General features: G+C 40.8%; 1 protein-coding gene across 3 annotated transcripts in view; it reads left to right on the plus strand.

Annotated features, from left to right (window-relative positions):
• Nucleotides 1-24,806, plus strand: part of mcph1 (microcephalin 1) — a 126,460-nt gene that overhangs the window by 88,457 nt on the left and 13,197 nt on the right. For all 3 annotated transcript variants that reach the window (XM_059566799.1, XM_059566797.1, XM_059566798.1), the window contains one exon: nt 15,175-15,412. In XM_059566799.1, the coding sequence (XP_059422782.1) occupies nt 15,175-15,412 (238 nt within the window). The remainder of the gene's footprint in view (nt 1-15,174; nt 15,413-24,806) is intronic.

Raw genomic sequence — 24,806 nt, forward strand, 5'->3', positions numbered from 1 at the left:
CACCGAGGTCCAGAATAGCACAGCGTTTCCACAGTCAGGGCCTGAAGTACGCTGCGCGTCACTAAAACATGCCCTTTACACCACTCTCAGAACACCGTCCTGAAACGCCATCATTTCAGCAACAAAGAGAAGTTATCAGAAAACTAAGAAATAAGTCACTGGAACTAGCGCGATCACAAAACGAACATAATTAAAGCTGCCGTTTGTTTGCATGCTTTGTTAAATATTTAAATTCAAAAGCATCTGTTTTACTATAGAATACGTGATACATTGATCATAATGAATTAATTTTGAGTCCTGATAAATTAATCTCACAGAAATAAATGTATTTATATTTTATTTATTTTTAATGCTTATGAAAATAGCTTGCTTATTCAGTCGAGTCTGTTTCTGTTTATTTGCTGTAGATTAATAGATTAATATCTCCATTTTTATAAAAGCTCCCGAACGTAAAACATTATTATATTTCTATGATAGGCTATGTGGAGCAAAACTCTTGAGACGAGACTTATGACAGATAATATAAGTTACTAAATAATTACACGATTGTGATAGAGAATAAGAAGCTGACATCTGATTTCTTCAAGTGGTCATATTTACCATGTTTACAATGGTAATGTTAATGTTTAGCGTGCACAGTCTTTTGCATCGTTTATAAATATTTCTACCTTGTATGGTGATTATAATTCACATCAGGTCAAGTTATTGCAAAGACTCCTGCTGACTGAAAGTGAGTTTTGAGCTCAACTTATATAAAAAAAAAGGGTTTATTGCTGGTGTTATAACTGTTAGCTTTCTGAAATGATTCGCAGCGCAGACTATTTTTATAAAAGCCCCCGAACAAAAATAATTAGGCTATTATATTTTGATGATAGGCTATGCTACGTGGAGCTAAACTCTCAGACAGCCTGTGGCTGTTCTATATGCAAGCATCAATGTCTTGAACTTAATGCGAGCCGCAACTGGTAGCTAGTGCAAGGAGCACCCGTGCAAATATCCTGGAGGGAGGGAAGAGAGACAACAACAATCTTCTCAGCTGCTTTCCCTATGCATTGAAGGGTCTTTCAGCAGGACGCGTTGCAGGTGCCATACCACACAGTGATGCAGCTAGTCAGAATGCTCTCGATTGTGCCTCTGTAGAACGTGTGCACATGATGGGGGCCAGGGCTCTGGCTCTTCTCAGTTCGCGGAGGAAGTAGAAGCACAGCTGTGCTTTCGTGGCCAGTGCTACAGTGTGGCAATCCAGGAGAGGTCCTCTGTGATGTGCACACTCAGAGACTTGGTGTTGCTCACTCTCTCCACAGTCACACCATTGACGGTCAGAGGAGCATGCTAACAGTCACAAAGAACATCACTGTTCAGGCCAACCAGAAGCCGTGGATGACAGGGGAGGTCTACAGACTGTGAGGAGATCCCTCAGCAGGATCAATGCACGCAAAGCTCCGGGTCCTGACAACATTCCTGGGCATGTTTTTAGAGACTGTGCAGTGGAACTCACTGATGTCTTCACAGACATTTTCAACATCTCACTAAGTCTGACTGTCGTCCCCACATGCTTCACAGCTACCACCATGATTCTAGTCCCGAAGAAGTCGTCTCCATCCTGCTTCAATGACCACTGTCCAGTTGCACTTACTCCTATTCTCATGAAATGCTTTGAACGACTAGTCATGCACCACATCAAGTCTGTCTCCCCTCCTCTGTGGACCCCTACCAGTTTGCATATCAGTCCAACTGCTTGACTGATGATGCAATCGCCACTGCCCTCTTCTCAGCACTCACACATCTGGACGAAAAAAACTCATACGTCAGAATGCTGATCATAGACTTTAGTTCAGCATTCAACACAATCAGACATATATATCTGATTTGTAAAGTGGCACAGTTTTTTAATTATCTGAAAGTACACTTAAAATCATTCAGTCAAGCATTACAATATGGATAGAATCAAGTATAATTTAATGATAAAACTTTGCATATTAGTAATTTCAACAGAACATATTAACTGGACTGGTGGTAGTGCTGTGTTTCTATTAGGGCTGCAACTAACGATTATTTTGATAATCGATTAATCTGTCGATTATTTTTACGATTAATCGATTAATCTGTTTATGTACTTATATTTTAGTTTTTTTCCATCCCCCCCCCCCCCCCAAGTAAATTATAAATAAAGGGTATTTATCATTCAGCATAGATTTTTAAGAGATTTTAACCATTTTGCATTGTCATATCCTCATCAAAAATATACCTGGAGTTGTTTTATTATGTGTTAGTAATCCTTTTGTTGAACTCTTCTGCAATCAAAACACTGACCCATACTCTAGCAAATTTCACAAGGAGATTTCAAATAATGTTTTCACCATGGCAGTCCTTAGAGCTCCTAAAGTAGTTTAACATCCTGAACAAAGCTTATTAAGGAATCTTTCAGAACATATTTTCAAGAAGAATAAGGATAAAACTGAATAAAATTGCAGTGCATTGTATTTTATTATTTACTGGGAAACAGCTTTATAGCTTTTGCTGTGAAATTGTAAACAATCCTTCGAAAAAAGTGCCAATGGCATGAAACCTGAATGGAACTCACAATTTAAAGTAAAATCCATCAGAAGGTTGTCCAGAAAAAAAATTGGACACACACAAAAAACCTGCTGTGTGAAAAAGAGCAGTGAATACTTAGAAAAAAAGTGCATTTCAAATATCTTTAAACATTTACCTCTCTCATTCAGTCATAATTAGGCTGCACGACTGAATTATGAACTGGTAAACGACACACCTTTCCAAAGCGCTCGGGCAGAAGCGCCCCTTAGGCGTCTGCCTTTGCTAAGCAACCATGACGTGCTCTCTCCTTGAAGACGCAGAAATTTCAGCAAAGGATAAATGGATTTGCAGCTCTAAAAATCGCTTGCAGTAGCTCTGCTACTAAATTTATTTCAAAATGGCAATCCATATACAGCTATGATCAGCTGTTCCTTCATCTTGGCTGAGCTTTTAACGTTGTTACGGGAAAGGATGAAGCTGATTTAGTTCTTGTCACATGACCCGCGGTGCGCTTGCCGCATTCTGAAAGTTGAAATGTTTTTAACTCGATGCGGTGCGGACGGGCCTGGAAAAACGGGCGAGTCACGACCGCGTCGCTTCCATTACGAGCTCGCATACTGCGCGCCTACATTGGAAATAAGGAACATGAGCGCGCAAAAGACGCGATATGTGAAAGGCTCAAAGTAAAGTACTCCCACCACATCCCGCTGAATGCTGCAGAGACGCTGTTTCGGGAAGCACGTGACATAAAACGAGGCCAGCTATTGGCTATTTGCTACTTCTCCCGTTGTACTGGCTGAGTAAAACCTCCGGTGGCTCATTACTGCCACACTTTGGTCACCACAGATTTGAAATATGCACGAAATGAGCCGCTTATGGCAAATAAGTTATTTAGCAACGAATCGATGACTAAATTAGTTGACAACTATTTTAATAATCGATTTTAATCGATTAAATCGATTTGTTGTTTCAGCTCTAGTTTCTATAAAAAATTAAATTAGGAAAATACTAACAAAAATACTGATAAGATAATGATAAGAATTCTATTAATAAGAACTATAAAACTATAAAATGAATATTAATCAGGTTTTGTGCGTTCACTCAAACTGATTGGCTGAAATCAAAACGGGGACGATAATTGGTGAGCGCCAGCTAATGAGATTAGCGCCGCCCAATACTAAAAAAACCTGGTAGTTCTTAAAAGCTGAAGAATTCCAAAGGTACATGTATCATTTACATGTAGCATGGGTGTCAATTCACTCTCTCTCTCTGTGCGTGTGTGTGAGACAAAGCGATGGCTAGCCCTGCGCCTTCACACTAGAATTTACGATATGTCAAATACAAGTGCATCGCACATCTATTCCCACAGTCAAGGATCCATTCAGATGAACTGAGAAACAGCACAGATTGCTTGACAGAGAGTGAAACTGAAGTGCTCAGAGTGTTCAGCGAGTGAAAATATGTGCTAAACTAATCAGAATCAGAATCAGAATGAGCTTTATTGCCAGGTATGTTTACACATACGAGGAATTTGTTTTCGTGACAGAAGCTCCGCAGTACAACAGAATGACAGCGACAGAACATAAAACACATAATAAAAGAATATAAAAATACAAAAAATACAAATAAGTAGATAAGGATTGACAATATACAAATTGACAATTGTAGGCAGGTATATTACAAAAATGCAGTTATGTATGTACATGTATATTATGTGCAAAATGTAAGTGTATACTAAGTATGTGTGTTAGATAAATTAAGTGTATGTGTATATAGATATAAAGTGTACTGTGTTCAGTGTTTATCAGCTGTTCATAAGATGGATTGCCTGAGGGAAGAAACTGTCCCTGTGTCTGGTCGTTCTGGTGCTCAGTGCTCTGTAGCGTCGACCAGATGGCAACAGTTCAAAGAGGGAGTGTGCTGGATGTGAGGAGTCCAGAGTGATTTTAACAGCCCTTTTGCTCACTCTGGATAAGTACAGTTCTTGAATAGATGGGAGAGTTGAACCGATGATTCGCTCAGCAGTCCGGACTACCCTCTGTAGTCTTCTGAGGTCAGATTTAGAAGCTGAGCTGAACCAGACAGTTACTGAAGTGCAGAGGATGGATTCGATGATGGTGGAGTAGAACTGTTTCAGCAGATCCTGTGGCAGGTTAAACTTCCTCAGCTGGCGAAGGAAGTACAACCTCTGCTGGGCCTTTTTCACAATGGAGTCAATGTGAATGTCCCACTTCAGGTCCTGAGAGATAGTGGTGCCCAGGAACCTGAATGACTCCACTGCAGTCACAGTGCTGTTCATGATGGTGAGTAGAGGGAGTGCAGGGAGGTTTCTCCTGAAGTCCACGATCATCTCCACTGTTTTGAGCGTGTTAAGCTCCAGGTTGTTGAGAGTGCACCAGACAGCCAGCTCTTTAACCTCCTGCCTGTAAGCAGACTCGTCACCGTCCTGAATGAGGCCGATGAGTGTGGTGTCATCTGCAAACTTCAGGAGCTTGACAGAGGGGTCCTTAGATGTGCAATCGTTAGTGTACAGGGAGAAGAGCAGTGGGGAGAGAACGCAGCCCTGGGGAGCTCCGGTGCTGATTGTACGGGTGCTGGATGTGTATTTTCCCAGCCTCACTAGCTGCTGCCTGTCTGTCAGGAAGCTGTTGATCCACTGACAGACGGAGGTGGGCACGGAGAGCTGAGTTAGTTTGGGCATGAGGAGGTTTGGCATGATCGTGTTAAAAGCCGAGCTGAAGTCCACAAACAGGATCCTCACATAGGTCCCCGGTCTGTCTAGGTGTTGCAGAACATAAAGCAGTCCAATGTTTACTGCATCGTCCACAGACCTGTTTGCTCTGTAGGCAAACTGAAGAGGATCCAGCAAGGGTCCAGTGATGTCCTTCAGGTGAGCCAGCACCAGTTTTTCAAATGACTTCATGACTACGGATGTTAAAGCCACAGGCCTGTAGTCATTTAGTCCTGTAATTTTGGGTTTCTTGGGGATGGGGATGATGGTGGAGCGTTTTAAGCATGAAGGGACTTCGCACAGCTCCAGCGATCTGTTGAAGATCTTTGTGAAGATGGGGGCCAGCTGGTCAGCACAGGATTTCAGACAGGCTGGTGTAACACAATCTGGGCCTGGTGCTTTTTTCCTTTTCTGCTTCCGGAAGACCTGGCGCACCGCATCCTCGCTGTCTGTATTGCAGGTGTGGGGGAGAGGGGGGATGCAGGAGGTGTGAATGGTGAGAGTGCTTGATTGAAGAGGTGTTCAGGATGGGTTGCAGGAGCTGTTAATGGTGTGAACGGTTGTTTGGAGAGGCATTCAGGGTTGGTTGCAGGAGTTGTTATTGGTGTGAATGGTTGTGTGGAGAGGTGTTCAGGGCAGGTGATGGGTGTTCTTTCAAACCTGCAGTAAAACTCGTTCAGATCGTCTGCCAGTCGTTGATTCTCCACAGTGCTGGGGGGTGGTGTCTTGTAATTGGTGATCTTCTTTAGACTTTTCCACACTGATGCTGAGTCGTTCGAAGTGAACTGAGTCCTTATTTTTTCAGAATAATTCCTCTTTGCCACTCTGATCTCCTTTTCCAGTGTGTATTTAGCCTGTTTATACAAGACATTGTCCCCCTTCCTGTAAGCATCTTCTTTGGCCTGACGGAGCTGTCTGAGTTTTGCAGTGAACCACGGTTTGTCATTGTTGTAATTTAGTTGAGTCTTGGTAGGAATACACATATCCTCACAGAAACTGATATATGATGTTACGGTCTCTGTGAGTTCATCCAGATCGGTGGAAGCAGCTTCAAAAACACTCCAATCAGTGAGGTCAAAACAAGATTGTAAATCCTGCTCTGCTTCATTAGTCCATCTTTTTACAGTCCTTAATACAGGTTTAGCTGATTTTAGTTTCTGCCTGTAGGTCGGTATAAGATGAACCAGAAGGTGATCAGAACGTCCCAAAGCTGCTCGTGGAACAGAGTGAAATGCATCCTTCATTGTTGTGTAACAGTGATCCAATATATTACTGTCTCTTGTGGGACAAGTAACATGCTGTCTGTATTTTGGCAGTTCACGGGAGAGATTGGCTTTATTAAAGTCCCCAAGAATGATTAAAACAGAGTCTGGGTGTTGTTGTTCTATCTCTGTGATGTGCTCAGCGAGTTCCTGTAAAGCTGAGCTCACGTGCGCTTGAGGAGGGATGTAAACACTAACCAGAATGAACGAATGAATCTCCCGCGGCGAATAGAACGGCTTGCAGTTAATGAAGAGCGTTTCGAGATTTGAGCAGCACGTCTTCTTTAACACAGTTACATCTGTACACCACCGTTCATTGATGTAAAAGCATGTCCCGCCGCCGCGCGATTTCCCCGTTGATTCTGCGTCGCGATCCGCTCTAAACAGCTGAAAGTCCGGCAGATGGAGCGCGCTGTCCGGTATGGTGTCATTCAGCCAAGTTTCCGTGAAACACAGAGCAGCAGAGTGAGAGAAATCTTTATTTGTCCGAGAGAGCAGAAGCAGTTCGTCCGTTTTGTTGGGAAGAGAGCGGAGATTTGCCAGATGGATGCTAGGCAACGGCGTTCGAAATCCGCGTTTTCTGAGTCTCACGAGCGCTCCCGCTCGCTTTCCCCGCCTGCGCGTCCTCTTGAAGCGTGTGATCAGTGCAGCCGCTCCGCCGACAAGAATGTCTAGCAAAACATCAGAATAGTCGAAAACCGGTGAAATATCGGGAGATGTTACTTAGCCTCCAACTCACACTCTGACGAGTAAAATCAGAGAAATTATTAGCCATTGGCTCATATTAGACATCATTTAGTTGCCCAAAGTGAAGATTTAGTCTCACATGCGAGTGGGGGGGAAGTCGTGGCCTAATGGTTAGAGAGTCGGACTCCCAATCGAAAGGTTGTGAGTTTGAGTCCCGAGCCGGCAGGAATTGTGGGTGGGGGGAGTGCATGTACAGTTCTCTCTCCACCTTCAATACCACGACTTAGGTGCCCTTGAGCAAGGCATCGAACCCCCTACTGCTCCCTGGGCGCCGCAGCATAAATGGCTGCCCACTGCTCCGGGTGTATGCTCACAGTGTGTGTGTGTTTACTGCTCTGTGTGTGTGTGCATTTCGGATGGGTTAAATGCAGAGCACAAATTCTGAGTATGGGTCACCATACTTGGCTGAATGTCACGTCACTTTCACTTTCATTTACTCACAATGTAGAGGGCTGACACTCTTTAAGTCTGCGTGACTGAAATCCCCAGCTAAGATGAGAAAAGAATCAGGATGGGCTGTCTGCTGCACACTGATCATTTAGTGCCTCGCTCCTGTTGTAGTTGTTGGAGCTGGGAGGGATGTATACAGTAATGAGCAGTATGGCTGTATCTTCCTTCAGTAGATAGAACAGCAAGCACTCCACCAGAGGAGAGCAGTGTTTGGAGACAATAGTGTAATAGTGAACTGCAGCATGTATTAGGGGAACTTTGATGTTAACTCAATTGGAGAAAAATAAAACTGAATCTGAAGACATCGTGTTGTCTGTCTTCTCTCTTCTCCTCCACTCCCCAGAGCACCATTCCCAGTCATGCAGCATTTTTCAAAACTCTGGTGAGAACTAACTGGTTCTGAAATGGGGTTTCTCGACCCTTTAAAGGGATGTTTATGTACTCGCCCTCAGGCCATCCAAGATGTAGGTGACCTTTTTTCTAAAAATAGAAGTCAAAAAGATTTTTAGTTGGTCCAACATCCACCATCTATCTGAGGGCCCTGATACCCCAAGCCAATGCCAGAGACCTTGCAGCGATGGTGTCACGATCATTAGATGGAGTGCCCATGAACTTCAGTAGAGGGCACTACACTCAGGACCATTCCACCCATCAACCACCAGATGTAACCCATATCATCACTTGGACACTAGCACCTCTCATACTGTTGCACCACACCCAAACTAGATTCAAAATAAGATTTTATTTTATCGCGAAGCAGGTTGGTAAGAGGAGCTGCCACAGTAGAAAAATTCTGACAGAACCCCCTATAAAACCCAACCATCCCAAGCAACCCCATCAACTCTTTTTTTAGTTTTAGGAGTAGGAAATTGATCAATTGCAGCCACTTTAGCTCGAACAGGACATACATGACCCTGACCTACAACCTTGCCAAGATAGATTACAGTGGCCTTAGCAAATTCACACTTGCTCAAATTAACAGTAAGGTTAGCCGCAACCAGACGATCAAACAAAGCTCTAAGCCGACTAAGATGTTCTAACCAAGTGTCACTATACACGACTACATCTAGATAAACTGCACAACCTTCCAGGCCAAAAATAACTCTATTCATCAATCGTTGAAACGTAGCTGGAGCATTTCTCAGGCCAAAACTCAACCTTATAGGAAAATAGGCCTGACGGAGTAACAAATGCAGAGATCTCTTGGGCTCTAGCTGTTAAAGGCACCTGGCAATAACCCTTTAGCAGATCAAATTTGCTAACATAAGTGGCAGACCCAACCTGGTCAATGCAATCTTCAATTCTTGGCAGAGGGAAGGAAACAAGTTTAGTTAGTGCATTAACCTTCCTGTAGTCTATATAAAATCTAAAGCCCCTTTCACACTGCGATTCCGGCAAATACACGGGTAAAGTGTTCCGGCAATTGTTCCCAGGTCGATAGATTTTGCACTTTCACACTGCCAGTGATTACCCGGGATATGTGCGTGCTTTCACACACAACCTGTAAAGATCCCGTAACGACACGTGACATCAGGGCATGAGGAGTAATGTAGGAGTCGAAAACGTTAGGCACGTTATACTTTCACTGAAGCTGGCGAACAGTCTCGGCGGCAGCGCGGAAAATGAGGAACAAACTGATCTCTGTTTCATTACAGTTTGCACATATTTTTTCGTCGCGAACGTTGATCTTCCTTCAAAACAGCCGGTAAAAGAGTTGCGCGATAACGTGTGTCGTAACTTCGACACGGCATTAGATCTGGCTTTTGTTCACACAGCGCTCGTCCCGGGTCGAACCCGGCAATGTTACTAGGTCCCTGACCCGGGTTCAATGCCGAATTCAATCCCGGGACATGTTTGCTTTCACACAGAAGGCGACCCAGCAATGTTCCGGCAATATGCCGGGTCCGACGTGCAGTGTGAAAGGGGCTTAAAAGAGCTGTTAGCTTTTTTAACCAGAATACACGGAGACGCCCAGCTGGAATAAGAAGGCTCCGCTAACCCATTTTTTAACAAATACTCAACCTCAGCCACTAAATGTCGCTTTTTCTCCAACGGAACACGATAATAGTGTTGAAGAACGGGTTTTGCGTCGCCCACATCAATATCATGTTTAATTAAATTTGTCTGTGTGGGAGTATCTGGGAAAAGAGAGACATACTCATTTATTAAAACAGTCACACCAGAAGATTGAACCCCAGGGAGATGCTTTAACATCATGCCCAAATTTTTAAGTGCTTCTGTGTTTTCCAAACAGCCTTGTGTAAGAGATACACCCGGATCTAGACCCTCATCATCAGAAACAGGCACCCCCTGAATGGCTCTTAAAGAGGTTTCAACCCTTTCGCCAACCACAAGCACAGGTTTCACTTGGCATCCTTTTGGAATCTCCAAACTCAAAGTAGAATTAGCATCCTCTTGGGTAGCATCTTTAACAGCATCACGTACATAATAAGGTTTCAATACATTTACATGGCAAACACGAGCCTTCTTCCTCCTATCAGGAGTTTCAATCAAATAGTTCAAGTCTGAAACCTGACGCAACACAGTATAAGGACCTACAAATTTTGCTTGAAAAGGAGAACTTACAACTGGCACTAAAGCGAGTACCTGATCACCAGACTTAAATATTCGAACCTCTGCCCGATGGTCAAATAAACGCTTCATTCTATCTTGTGAATGCCCCAAAATTCGCTTTTGCCTGTCCACAGGACTCATACAATCTCCTGCGAAAATCACTTACATAACTTAACAAATTCTTCGGTGGATTAACATCCTTCAAATCCTCAGACAAAAGTGACATTAGACTACGTACCGAATGTCCAAACACAAGCTCATTTGGACTAAAACCTGTGCTTTCCTGGGACGCTTCCCTAGCGGACATAAGAAGCCAGGGCAAACCGTCCCCAATCACCTTTCATGTGCGTGCAGTAAGATCTTAGCAACGACTTCAGTGTCTGGTGAAAGCGTTCTAGAGCCCCCTGACTTTGAGAATTTGGTACCGCTAGCTTTCTGATGTTTAACGTGCAACTGCTTTAATATTTGAGCAAATATTTTCAAAGTAAAATTTGATCCTTGGTCCGTTTGTATGACCTTAGGAATTCCAAACAGAGCAATGAATTGTGTTAAGGCTTTTAAAACGGTCTTTGTAGTAATTGAGCGTAACAAATAGCTGGAAACCTAGTTGTTTGGCACAATATTGTAAGCAAATATTTACTACCTGCCTTAGATTTGGGTAATGGGCCCTCACAGTTAAATGTTCAAATGGTTGGCTTACCACGGGAATAGGGTAAAGTGGTGCTTTCCCTACTCATATCATGTACAGCCCAACCCGGTACTCGTCTAATTTCTCTGAATGCCTTTCGGTCCAAACTGATTTTTGTGAATTAAAGCATATTCATCTGCAAGGACTGCAGCATCATATGCCATAAAAGCTTTAGTCTCAGTTACATAAGTAGCAATACGGGGTGGCACTGAATTTTTAAACTGCTCTAACAATACCAGCTCTTTTAAATCACTTAAAGTGTCGACATAAGAAGCAGAACACCAGCGATTAAAATGAGTTTGAATTTCTCTCACAAATTCCACATGTTTGTCTTTCAGATTTTTGACAACCTCTAAATCGCTGTCTATATGCTTCTGGTACCAATTCATAAGCTTTCAAAACCGCTGATTTAACACATTCATACTTTTCCACATCCTGAGTACTTAACGAAGAAAAAACCTCCTGAGCTCTTCCCGTGAAAACGCATTGCAATAGCTCTGAATCACGCTCTGAATCAGACCGACGTCTAGTACCAGCTACTCGCTCAAACAGAGAAAAAAAGGAATCAATTTCACTTTCAACAAACTTGGGTACAAGTTTTAAATTTGTGACAACATCAAAATTAAGCAGATCCTGGTCACTACCCTCACCAGAAGATCTTCGGCTCTAGAAATTTTCCCCGCATTTATCAAATCCAATTTATAACGCTCAAGCTCCAACCTCTTGTTTTCAATATCATGTCTTGCTTCAATTTTTTGCTGTTCGATTTTTTTCCTTAGACTTCATTTCTATCAAAAGTAAATCCTTCTGTTGCTCATAAGTCAAATACATTCTGCTTGTCTGAACAGTAGACACTGTCTGTTTATTTTTCAAGAACATTCTGTTCTATCAAAGCAGCTGTCAAGTCACCTTTATTTATATAGCGCTTTAAACAAAATACATTGCGTCAAAGCAACTGAACAACATTCATTAGGAAAACAGTGTGTCAATAATGCAAAATGATAGTTAAAGGCAGTTCATCTTTGAATTCAGTGATGTCATCTCTGTTCAGTTTAAATAGTGTGCATTTATTTGCAATCAAGTCAACGATATCGCTGTAAAATGAAGTGACCCCAACTAAGCAAGCCAGAGGCAACAGCGGCAAGGAACCAAAACTCCATCAGTGACAGGATGGAGAAAAAACCTTGGGAGAAACCAGGCTCAGTTGGGGGGCCAGTTCTCCTCTGACCAGACGAAACCAGTAGTTCAATTCCAGGCTGCAGCAAAGTCAGATTGTGCAGAAGAATCATCTGTTTCCTGTGGTCTTGTCCTTGTGGTCCTCTGAGACAAGGTATTTACATGGGATCTGTATCTGGGTCTCTAGTTGTCCTGGTCTCCGCTGTCTTTCAGGGCTGTAGAGGTCCTTTCTAGGTGCTGATCCACCATCTGGTCTGGATACAGACTGAATCTGGTGGCTACGGTGACCTCGGAAAAAGAGAGAAACAGACTAATATTAATGTGGATGCCGTTCTTCTAATGATGAATGCTGTCAAGAACGATTTAAAATTTTCCTTTAACCATTTATCAGCAACAGAAAACACAACATTATAATGACTCCCAAGTGCTAACAACTGATCCTTTGAAAACTCATTTAACCTGTTAGCCAGCACCAGAACGCCCTCGTCCTGAAAGCCTCTAAACTCGCACGTGTCAGTGTTTACGAATAGATTAAATGAAACGGGACAAATTTAATCTTGACAAACTATGTATCATTATAAAGATCTAAGCCTCAAGCATCGACGACAGATCACTGTTTTTCAATGGAAAGCTTATAAAGACTGTATTTGCTACATTTGTGTAAGTAGTACACATACAAACATGAACAATGGAAACGATGTACATACCAGATCCGTCGTAATAACGAGTCATAAACACATCCACAGCTGTAAATCCCGGTTTAGTTAGGAAGGTAAGGGTCCACTGAACGACATCTCATGGAGCACGTTTAGTCCAACGAAGCAATAACATTGTAATATGGATCACAATTCCTTTGTTTACGTTTCAGTTCTTCAGGGACAGAATTGTTTGTGTCCGTTATGGAATAAGTCACGGTCAGAATCTGCGACTTGGTAGTAAAAAAACAGCATGGTGTTGCAGCGTACAGTGTCACAAACAGAATGAGACAATCCACCGGAAAAAAAGAATAAATGAAAGATAGGCGAAAGATAGTATATTTGAATTTTGGCGCTCCCTCGTGACATGCTCTGACGCACCTGTCAGCTGATGGATTATAAGCTTATAGCGATCGCCTTTTTATTTGTTTCTTTTATTTTTCAACAGTTTTTATATATGTGGGAGTGTGTTTTATGTTGAATGTAAATGTATCTGGCTTAACCCTGTTCCCGAGTTAAGCCCACAGCAGGTTCCTGTTCCCGAGTTAAGCCCTGTTCCGGAGTTAAGCCCATGGCGGGCCCCTGTTCCCGAGTTAAGCCCATGGCAGGCCCCTGTTTCCGAGTTAAGCCCTGTTCCGGAGTCAAGCCCATGGCGGGCCCCTGTTCCCAAGTTAAGCCCATGGCGGGCCCCTGTTTCCGAGTTAAGCCCATGGCGGGCCCCTGTTCCTGAGTTAAGCCCATGGCGGGCCCCTGTTTCCCATGTTAGGCTCAGGAGGGGCCCCTGTTTCCCATGTCAGGTCCAGGAAAGGCTCCTGATCTCCATGTTAGGCCCAGGAAGGGCTCCAGTTCTGCCTGCTCCGCCCCGGTCCCCAGCCACTGCACTTCCACATGGACCTGGTTCTCCGTCCCTCCCCCTGTTCCGCCTCCGCTCCACCGCCCTCCTAGATTGTTTCGAGCGTCTGGAAGCCACTCCTTTGGGGGGGGGGGGGGGGCTATGTCACTTATGCAATTATATTATTAAAAGGCTCATATGAACCGATTAAAAATTTTCCTTTCTCTCTGGAGTGTTACAAGCTCTTGGTGCATAAAGAAAATCTATAATGTTGCAAAGACTAAAGTCTCAAATCCAAAGAGGTATTCTTTATAAAAATTAAGACTCGTCCACACCCCCCAAAATGGCTTGTTCTAACACATACCCGCATCTATACGTCACTATGTGGGAAGATTTGCATAACGCCTCCCAGATGTTCAGGCAAAGAAAGGAGTACCTTTTTTCCCGTTGTAGTATTGTTGTTGCCGCCACTTTGTCGTATAGACACTGTGTGTTTCACTGTGAAAGTGAAACTTTGTTTGGCCTTCCAAAAGAGGATGATATCCTCTTCATCATGCCTGGAGCTGATCTGTGCTGGTCACTGAGGAAATACATCAACTTTACACTGTGGATCGGCTTTCACCATGGATGAAGTGGAGTCCAGTCCAGGGTCGTCACATGTGGTTGCAGCAAGCCCAACAGACGCTCACTCAAGTGGGACTCCGCTCACTTAAGGCCATGGTGTGTGACTCTGTTTTGCTGAGAAAGCGAGACTACTTTGTTTGGCCTTCTAAGAAAACATGACTGGAAATAATTTTTATATCATGTTTATAATGGGTTTAATGTTTATGTCTTGTCGCTCTGGCCAGACAGGGCATCACAACATGTTAAGGGGCGTTACATTTCCATCACACGCTTGAGGTATTCACCAATCACAATGCACTGGATAGCTGGCCAATCAGAGCACAGCACGCTTTTCAGACTGATGAGCCTTGTAAAAATCAACATGTTACAGAAGACAGGCCATATAGGAGAAACAATAATGTACAATGTTTAATATGTATTTTTTTTTTACATTAAACCGCATAAACATTTAATTACACCAAATGTTTTTTTAGCAGCATCAAATGACCCCTTTAACGCAACCATGAACGATGTAAAACGCAGATGTTTTACATGTGTAAAACTTATAAAGTGACTGTAGTCTTGACTCACTGTTTTTTACATAAACCATAAAAATGTTTAATTTTTTTTCATTCAAGAGATCTGTTTACGCTTCTATTGAAAGCTCATCAGTTCTTTAGTCAGATTCCTTACTGTTTCAACAGTTTAGTGTACTGTTGGACTAACTGGAGTGCTGAATTAGTTGGCAAAAACTGGCATCATAGGATCACATACACTGGTAAATGGCTCATTTTGAGTGACTACTGGACATGTCCGAAAGTGAGATTTGATTGGGTAAAATAACAAGAGTTGTTATAAAATTTTCTCTCTTCTTTCAGATATGCCGTCTGCAGCAGCATCTCTCTGCTGGGGAACATCAGCAGGATCTGTTCCAGCATCAGCGGCCCATGTTTGTGTCCCCAAACTCCCAGCCTCCTTGCAACAGCCTGACAGAACTCATACAGCTTTGTGGAGGAACTGTATGCCGGAGTGTGCGACAGGCTGGAATCTTTATTGGACAGTATAATGGCAAAAAAACAGAGGGGAGCTGCAATCTTTCTGAACAGTGGATTTTAGGTAAGATGGCAAATTGATGATAATAATGAGCAAGAGGTGATGTTGTATATTCATAACATACCATAAACAGAATCTGTGTGTGCAACAGCACATTGTTAAGGGCTATAATAAAGCTATAGGCTTTGTTCAGAATGAATTATTAGCACGCTGTGCTGTCGTACTGGATTGTATAGTCTAGTCAAGTCACCTTTATTTATATAGCGCTTTAAACAAAACAGATTGTCACAGCAACTGAACAACATTAATTAGGAAAACTGTTTCAAAATTGCAAAATAACAGTGAAAGGTAGTTCATTGAATTCAGTGATGTCATCATTCAGTTCAGTTTAAGTCAAGTCACCTTTATTTATATAGCGCTTTAACCCTCTGAGGTCTTTTTGAGGTATTTTTGGGGCCTGGAGAAGTTTTTTCATGCCCTGACATTTGTGCTTTTTTCAGTTGCTTATACACCTAAATAGCTAACGTCTAATATTATTGTAATCAGCACAAACTGGGCTATAATAGTATGTGAGCAGCATGTATGTACATGATTGTGTTTTTAAGAAAAAAATGTATGCGTAGTTAGTGAAAAACTAAAAATGTTAAATAACTTGAATAAGGCCATAAAACACATAAATAACATTAGTTCCCGGGACTTTTGAGAACTGGAGCTTGTAGCCTAGAATTTTTCTTTCTAAATTATGTGAAAATCATCTTGTTTACTCACTCACTTACAGAAAACAATATATTGATTGAAAATTTCTAAGACACTTTTTCTTTGAAAAAGTCATATGCAAGTAAGCGTTAACTATCTTGAATATCATTGGGATTTACACCCGAGAAGTCAAAGGCCTGCATAATGAGCTGCATAAGGAGCCATTCAGTCAGGTTTGTGACTAAGAGGGAAGAGTTACAAGAAAGAATGTGAGGACAAAATAAATTTATACAATTTGTAGTTTATTTAGAATATATTTAAATATCCCACAACATAACTTAATATTCACTTGCGAGTGCAGATAAATAGTTTATTAGGAACAATCAAAGCTGACTTTCAAAGCTGAATTTTTTGCATCATTACTCCAGTCACACAATCCTTCAGAAATCCTTTTAACAATCTGATGTTCTACAAAAATATTTTGTATTATTATTATTATTATTAATGTTGAAAAGAGCTAAGAATATTTTTTCAGGTTTTTTTGGGATAAATTGAAAGAACAGCATTGTTTGTTATATTTGTTACATTTACATTTATTTGTTAGATTTATATCATTTACATCAAGCTTTTGAATGGTATAATAGTGTATATTGTTATTGAAACTAGGGATGTCCAGATCCGATCACGTGATCGGAAATCGGGTCCGATCGCGTGGTTTCAGACTCGACCGGAATCGGACGTTACCTTCCTATCAGAACTCTGATATATATATATATATTAGGGCTGGGCGATATGGACAAAAAGTCATATCCCGATATATTTAGGCTGAATATCGATATACGATATATATCCCGATATTTTTTCCGCAAAGTGAGAGCAAATGTTCTGTCAAAGCCAAATATGACGTCACAAGTAGTTTTATTGAAACCGGCCATTTCAGTGAACAGTTGCAAAATCAACTGAATAAATAGTAAACAGGTTTCTTCACCTGGTTCATAATTAAATGCTCAGCTGTTCAAATAACAATAAAATGTAAAAAAAAATAAAATAATAATACTGCATAACAATAGGACAGGAGTACCTTTTTTGAAATCAAAGCTCCATAAGGTGCACATTTAAAAAAAAAAAATATATCTTAAAAATAGCCTATAAAATAGGCTATTAAAATAGGCCAATCTTTTTCCTAAATAAATATATTTAAATGAGAAAAGTACAATATAATTTTTTTTTAGTTTTACAACTATAATGGCTTATTAAAATCAAAACAGATTTTATTCTCCTTACTAACAAATCCACAGATGCAAATAACGAACATCACAAAAGAATATGACAAACCCTAGTAACTTAAGGGCAGCATTTACATATAAAGAAAGAACAAAAAGTGATCAGTTTAAGAACATTTTTTTTAAACATCAGCCTGAGGTTACCTTTTCCTTTTTGTTAACTCAATTTCTTATCTGAACAGTCTCAACCAGTTGCACAAGAAACAGATTATCAACTCAATAAACATTTTCCCCCTCTTTTTTTACTTTGATAAACAGTAATGCTGTCTTGAGGTAGACATTAGAAGACAGACAAGCGTATCCTCCTTCGTTTAAAGATTTTGTGTAAGAAACACCAGCCTGTCAACAGCATCCGGCTTCAGAGATGCTCTGTGGCAGGTCACGATATTGCCACTACAGCTGAAAACCCTTTCGGAGGGTGAACTGGTAGCTGGTACCAAGAGATACTTTTTTGCCAGGTGGCTCAGAGATGGAAAGAAAACTTCATGATCCTTCCACCACTTGAGAGGATCAGTGTCACTCTCCACACTTGCGGACTGCAAGTAACTTGACTGTTCATTTTCAATAGCCTCCCTCTTGGTTGGTGCAGTGGTGGTGGCTGTGCGCTTCTTGAAGAAGCTTGCCAGTCTCTTAGCTTTTGGTGCTACTGCTGCTTCTCCATCTGCAGGCTCAGGCACAGTGGGCACACATAGGCAAGGCCGTTGACAGCTGCTCTGATCAGCCAGTAGCGTCTCCACCTCCAAGACAGCTCTGTGCTTTAATGCATTGACTTTTTCACTTGGGATGTAGGTGGCCCTGAACCGAGGATCCACAAATGAAGCCATCTCCAAAAGGTCAGTAGTGGCTGGGTCAGAATATTTGCTGTTGAGGTACTCAACAATGCTGGTCTTGATCGATTTACAAAGCTCGCTATCACCCTCTTCACATGCCAGGAGACTTTCGTTAAAAAGGTGCAGCACAGGTTTCACATATGATAGAGTGACGTACTCCTCACCTGATAAAGCATCAGTAAAGTCCTGGAGAGGTTTCAGGACCTTTTGGACTGCTTCTAGGACCTCTAAGTCCTGCCAGGTAGGGACAAGATGCCTGGTCTTTTTGTCATTAGACAGGACTTTGGCCAGTGCTCCTTCCTGCTCCAGGACTCTCTCTATCATCTGCTGCCTGGATCCCCAGCGTGTGGCAGACTCGGTTATGAGTTGGTGACTTGGCAGACCCAGCTGAATCTGGACTTCAGCAAGATGTCTCCTTTTCTTCCAGCTGTACGAAAAACAGCTTACAATTCTTTTGCACAAAGAAATGGCCCGGGTGACACGCTTGTCATTCATGCCATGTCCTGTCAGAATCATAAATAACTATTAAACAAATGTGCTTATGCGAGAAATTTGACTCTGGTTTCACTTTAACACATTCATACAACTAATCCAAAATCAAGCTTTAGAAATATTCTACATTAATATTATTTTCTTGTTTCATAGTTTATTTTTTTAATCAACACCAGTACTAATCATAAATATCAAATATTATATTTTTTTCTGAATTTTAATCATGTAAGTGATTTTTATGTATTATTATTTTTGTATAATTTATAAATGATGACTCTACTGTATGTACATTTACTCGTGTTCCGTTCTTGTTGTTGTTCTTAGTATTTAATATTAATGCTATTTTTTAATGCTACTTCATATTTCTACTCCACTAAAAACTCCACAATGTCTAGGCATATGTGTCAACATTAGTTTCTAGTTACTTTGCAGTTTGCTATTTTCAATCCAGAGAAAAAACTATAGTCTATCATAATAGCTAAATATATATGTTACCTTGATGATAACAACAGGCTAACCAGCATTTTAAAGTCATAATTACCTCACCTTTACCAGCTGTAACATTAAAGTGGTAAATACATCAATGCATCACTAATTCTTATCCAATAACGGAAACCTAATAAAAATGGTTCTGAAATCTACCATTCTGTATTGTAAATGATTTTACATTTAGCACTTTAAGTTTTGTGTTTTATTAATCTATTTAACCTATATTTAACAATACATACTGCATTTCAACGGACACCTGGCCAAGACAGCAGCATAAAACACAAAGTTGCAGACAGACACACAAAGGAAAATAAGGAAAAACTAACATTTTGTTTTTGATTAAAGTAAAATATCTGAATACTCCTTACAACACTGCACTCACCAATAGCCAAGTGCAGTCTGTGACCGAAGCACTGCATCCTCAGCCACTCGTTCAGCTCAACCGCTTTGACGATGTTGCTCCCGTTGTCGGTTGTTATAGCAACCAGATACTTTTCTTGGAGTTTCCAGCTTGCAATTGCGTCCTGCAGGGCCTCAGCTATGTGCTCACCGGTGTGGTCCTGGGGGAAATAACGTGTTTGCAGACACGCTGTTTTCATCTCCCAGTCTTGAATGAAGTGAACTGTTATGCTCATGTAAGGCTCACACGTCCTGCTCGACCACATATCGCTGGTCAACGCAAAATGGGTCACGTTAGCGAGCCGGTCAGCAAGGCTCTGTCTGATTTCAGTGTACATTTGTGGCAGTGCTTCTCGTGCAAAGTAGTTGCGACTGGGAAGCTCATATCTCGGGTCCATAGTTTTCAGTAGCTTTTGGAATCCGATTTGTGCCACAGTTGCAACGGGGACCATATCTTTAGCAATGTGGTAGGACACCGCTTTAGTTATAGTACACCACTTGACACTTTTCTTTTCATAAGGCACATTGCGGGAAAATGAAGTTTGCAGTGAGCTTTGTTTCGGGGCTGGAGCTTTTTCGGGTTGTCGATGGCTTGCGGCTGGGGCTTCTGCAGCGCGCAGTTTCAAAGACTCTTCGTACTGCAGTTTGTGCCACTGTTTTAGGTGGTGAAAAAGATTTGTAGTGCTTCCACCCCTGGCTGTAACTTGTTTATTGCACTCCCTACAAATAACGTGATGTTGTTGCTCATCTGATACTTTGAATCCGAACCATCTCCAAATTACTGAGCCACTGCTTTTTCTTTTACTAACCAATTCCTCCGTGCGCTCCGCAGACGTAGTTGCTTCCTCAATGTTTGTTGAAGAGTGGCTCTGTGCCTGCACCCCCCCCCCCCCCCCTCGAAAAGGAGGGGCGGTGGCGCGGGGAGCAGCGCAAATTTGAACTATATCGATATATGCGATATGGTCTAATTCCATATCGCGTCTAAAAATATATCGATATATTTTTTATATCGATATATCGCCCAGCCCTAATATATATATATATATATATATATATATATATATATATATATATATATATATATATATATATTCTCTTTTTTTTAACACATTTTAGTTTTGCGGTGGCACAGAGTTAGACCCCTTTGACTCCACACAGAAACAGCAATGCGTGCGGCATGACATCACTTTGTTTTCAAGAGCTGGTGTGAATAAATATAGATTCAAACTCAAAGAGACAGGATAGTCTGCGCATGACCTGATATTTCATTCGGACCCAGAATACAGCGAGATGAACATCACGGAGCGCTAAACTCTCATGCAGTGTGTGTTTCATTCATACTAGAAGCTGGAGCGCGCTCTCGCGCTGATAGTCATATCAGGAAACTCCTAATATGGACAAAAGCGTCCAGCTATCGCTGTGGTTTTCACAGGAAACTTATGCAGAAACTTATGCAAACACGAAGACATTAATATACTATCACGACAATAAATTGTTTTTGAAGTCATCTCCAGCTAATTGACATAGCATTTATTACAGTATAGAAACTATTCTGTCTTATTATGTGATAAACAGTGTGTGTAGTATATAAACAAATCATTATTATTTGTTATTGTCCAGCATTAATAGATTTCTAAGCCAATTAAAAGCTAGAAAATAAGAGAAAAAATTAAGTTGCCTATACTACCAGTCAGAAGTTTTAGAACTGTAAGCTTATTGTTTTTTTTTTTTGTTTTTTTAAAGAAGTCTCTTCTGTTCACCAAGCCTGCATTTATTTGAGCCAAAGTACAGCAAAACATTAAAATTTTGAAATATTTTTACTAGCCTATTTAAAATAGCTGTTTTATATTTGAATATATTTCAAAATGTAATTTATTGAACATCCTGGATCTGTTTTTTCGCTCTTCTTTATTCTTTTTTTTATGTATTATCAAAATGACTCTGACTCGAGGATAAAAACACCTGATCAGGACATCCCTAATTGAAACTTCATAATGTTTCACTTGATTATACATTTAGTCAGGAATTATATTTCGGAAAAAGTCTAACTAGTAAAACGTTTACACGTTATGTGAAAACTAGTACAAGTATATAAATAAATAAAAAGAGACTGTTTATTATCTCTGCTGAATAAAGCGCTTCATTCTTTTTTTTTCCTGAGGAAATCCAAATCTCAAATCTCGGGTGCGTTGTCGCATTAGAAGATAATGAAAGGAGACATGAAAAACGACATTGCGTTGTTTTCATATGGATTACTTTATCACAGAATATTTGTTTTCGGCAGCAGTTAGCTGTTGTTTAGTTTAAAAGTAGACATGTCAAGCTTTCTATAGATATATCTCTCTGAGTATTCACTGAGTTACAGTTACAATTTTAATGACGTGTTTGTTAATGAAGATCACCACAGACAAAGGCTGCAGACAGCACACCTTGTTTGTTATCTTTATTTTTTAAATGCACAAAGTTTTGTTGTTATTATATCTGTATACAAAAAAAGTAGACCCTTTACAGATTCGATTCATGTATTGCTCTTATCTGTATGATCCAAACTGAAAGTGTAATTTAAGTTCTTTTCAGGGTTATCAGGAGAAAATGCTTCATAACGCTTATACGCGTTAATCGACTCCAGAGGGTTAAACAAAAAAGATTGTCAAAGCAACTGAACAACATTAATTAGGAAAACGGTGTCAATAATGCCCCCAACTAAGCAAGTCAGAAGCGACAGAGCCAAGGAACCAAACTCCATCGGTGACAGAATGGAGAAAAAAACCTTGGGAGAAACCAGGCTCAGTCAGGGGGCCAGTTCTCCTCTAACCAGACGAAACCAGGAGTTTAATTCCAGGGTGTAGCAAAGTCAGATTGTGCAGAAGAATCATCTGTTTCCTGTGGTCTTGTTCTGGTTGTCGTCTGAGACCAGGTCTTAATAGGGGATCTGTATCTGGGGCTCTAGTTGTCCTGGTCTCCGCTGTCTTTCAGGGCTGTAGAGGTACTTTCTAGTGCTGATCCACCATCTGGTCTGGATACGTACTGGATCCGGGTGACTGCAGTGACCCTTTGACTTGGATACAGACTGGATCTGGTGGCTACGGTGACCCCGGAATAAAAGAGAAACAGACTAATATTACCGTAGATGCCAGTCTTCTAATGATGTAGCCAAGTACATCAGGTGTTATGGGAAGTGTTCCTGGTTCCGGTTTACCTAATTAATGCAGCCTAAAAATCCTTTAAAGGATTTGAATATTAGAAGCATATAAGTGTGTTGTGTGTAAGCCAGGTTAAAGAGATGGGTCTTTAATCTAAATTTAAACTGCAAAAGTGTGTCTGCCTGTTATATTTGCACAGCCCTGCAATGCACATCTCCACGAGCGCATCTGGCAGTATAGTATGGATGAGGCTCGAAGCATGCGCGTCGAGGAAATCTTCGTCAACTCGCATCTGGCTTCTAGTTTAAAACGAATGTAAATTCAGTCTAACTGCTTGCTAATTTTACTTGAATGAAATGAAACATTCAGCACATTTTCCACTTGTTCTTAAAATCCCAAATACAGTGTAACATATGTAATACTTTAATAATTGACTAAAGAAATCCAGTTCTTTATTTATAAAATATATATATATATATATATATATATATATATATATGTCCAGTGATTCAGTAATTAAGTTAATTCTGTAAAAGTAGTTATACCATTATAATCTTGTCTGCTGAAAAAAGAAAATTATAAAAAATATATAGAACCCCTCCCAAACCACAATTGAAAATTGAATGGATTTCAGAGTTATAATGAGAATTGTATTTTTTTTTATGTGAACTATAATAGTGTCTATTTGATGGATCCTATTGGTGGGATATAATCTGGCAGATGGCAATCAATAGAACAACAGTAATTCCTATTGGAATCATGCTAAAAACAAAAAGGAATTTTGTAATGGTTTAATGGAAACTGTAAGAATTTCCGGGGTTTTTTTTTTTTTTAGCAGGGTAATGATACTGTGCTTCCCATTATTTACAATATTGAGCTGAAGCTTGACTTTGCAAATTTAAAATCGCAAATCAAATTGCAATCGCAATATCGGTCAAAAAAATCGCAATTAGATATTTTCACCATATCGCACAGCCCTATTCCAGGGTAAGGGCTGTATTTTCTGCAGTTTGGCGCCATCTGCTGTCAGAGAGTGAATATGCTTTCATTCAGCGCATCTCTCATGTGTTCCACCATGTGCTTCTCATGCGTGCTTGTTTTAATCAGAGCGTACACGCCTCTTTCAAGCAGCATACAGCGCTGTTGAGCGTTTTGACCAGTTGATGGGAATTGTATTCTTAAAATGCATTCAAAATTCTGAATAATTTGTAATACTTAATTATTCACAGTATTTAGAAGTGCCCACGATAACAATATTGTGCATATTCATTACCGTGATATATATACAAATACAGGCACATGTCTAATTAGCAGTGTTTGCTCAAGTTAAAGAAGTTGTTTACTTGAACATCTGTTTATTTTTCTCAATGTGCACACTTGTATAGCTTTAAAATGTGTATCGTAACATTTGCTTGACTAAATGTTGTGGCGGGAAGGAAGGAATACGCAAGAGCAAACTCAAGTGCAAAGCCCTGGAGGCTGGATTTTAAGTGTAGGGATGCGGGGTGATGGCGGTGATTCTGCGTGCGGTGGTGCTCTCACTCGAGTCCAGGTGCAGGTGAGTTGGTGGAGTGCTTGTAGCAGTGTCTTCCGGTCACAGGCTGCTTTCTGGAAGAGATGTGAGAGAGAAGTATCAGTGGGGTTACTCATGGAGAGGCTTCTCACCCTTTTCCTGAGTGCACGTTGTTTATATGAGACCCGGCTGATGAGAGGCAGGTGCGGGTGATCAGCCCGTGATGAGCTTCGAGCCGGTGCTCCTCGTGAATTACCAGGGCGACGCTGATGTGGAATCGGGACGCTCGTCACAATGTGTATAAAGTGTTTGTTAAAATCTCTTAACTTGTGGGAGGATGCCAGCACACAGAAACATTCTTTGTTTACATTAGTTCAGAGTTACTGCTAGTTTTAATGTAAAAGAATTCAAAACTTCATAGTATATCAAGTTTCATATCAATCTCAACTTCGTTTTTCATTTCCAACTTCTGGCATAAATTAAGAAATGACTGTCACTGAAAGTAAAAAAAAAAAATGAAGGTTTTGATTTTTTGTAAATTTTATGCGTAAACAAACCTGTGTGGCCATATCAACCTGGGACTATCAGTATTTATTAATATTTTATTTTAAA

This window comes from Carassius carassius, chromosome 14 (genome assembly GCF_963082965.1).
Source record: "Carassius carassius chromosome 14, fCarCar2.1, whole genome shotgun sequence".
Lineage (NCBI taxonomy): Eukaryota > Metazoa > Chordata > Actinopteri > Cypriniformes > Cyprinidae > Carassius > Carassius carassius.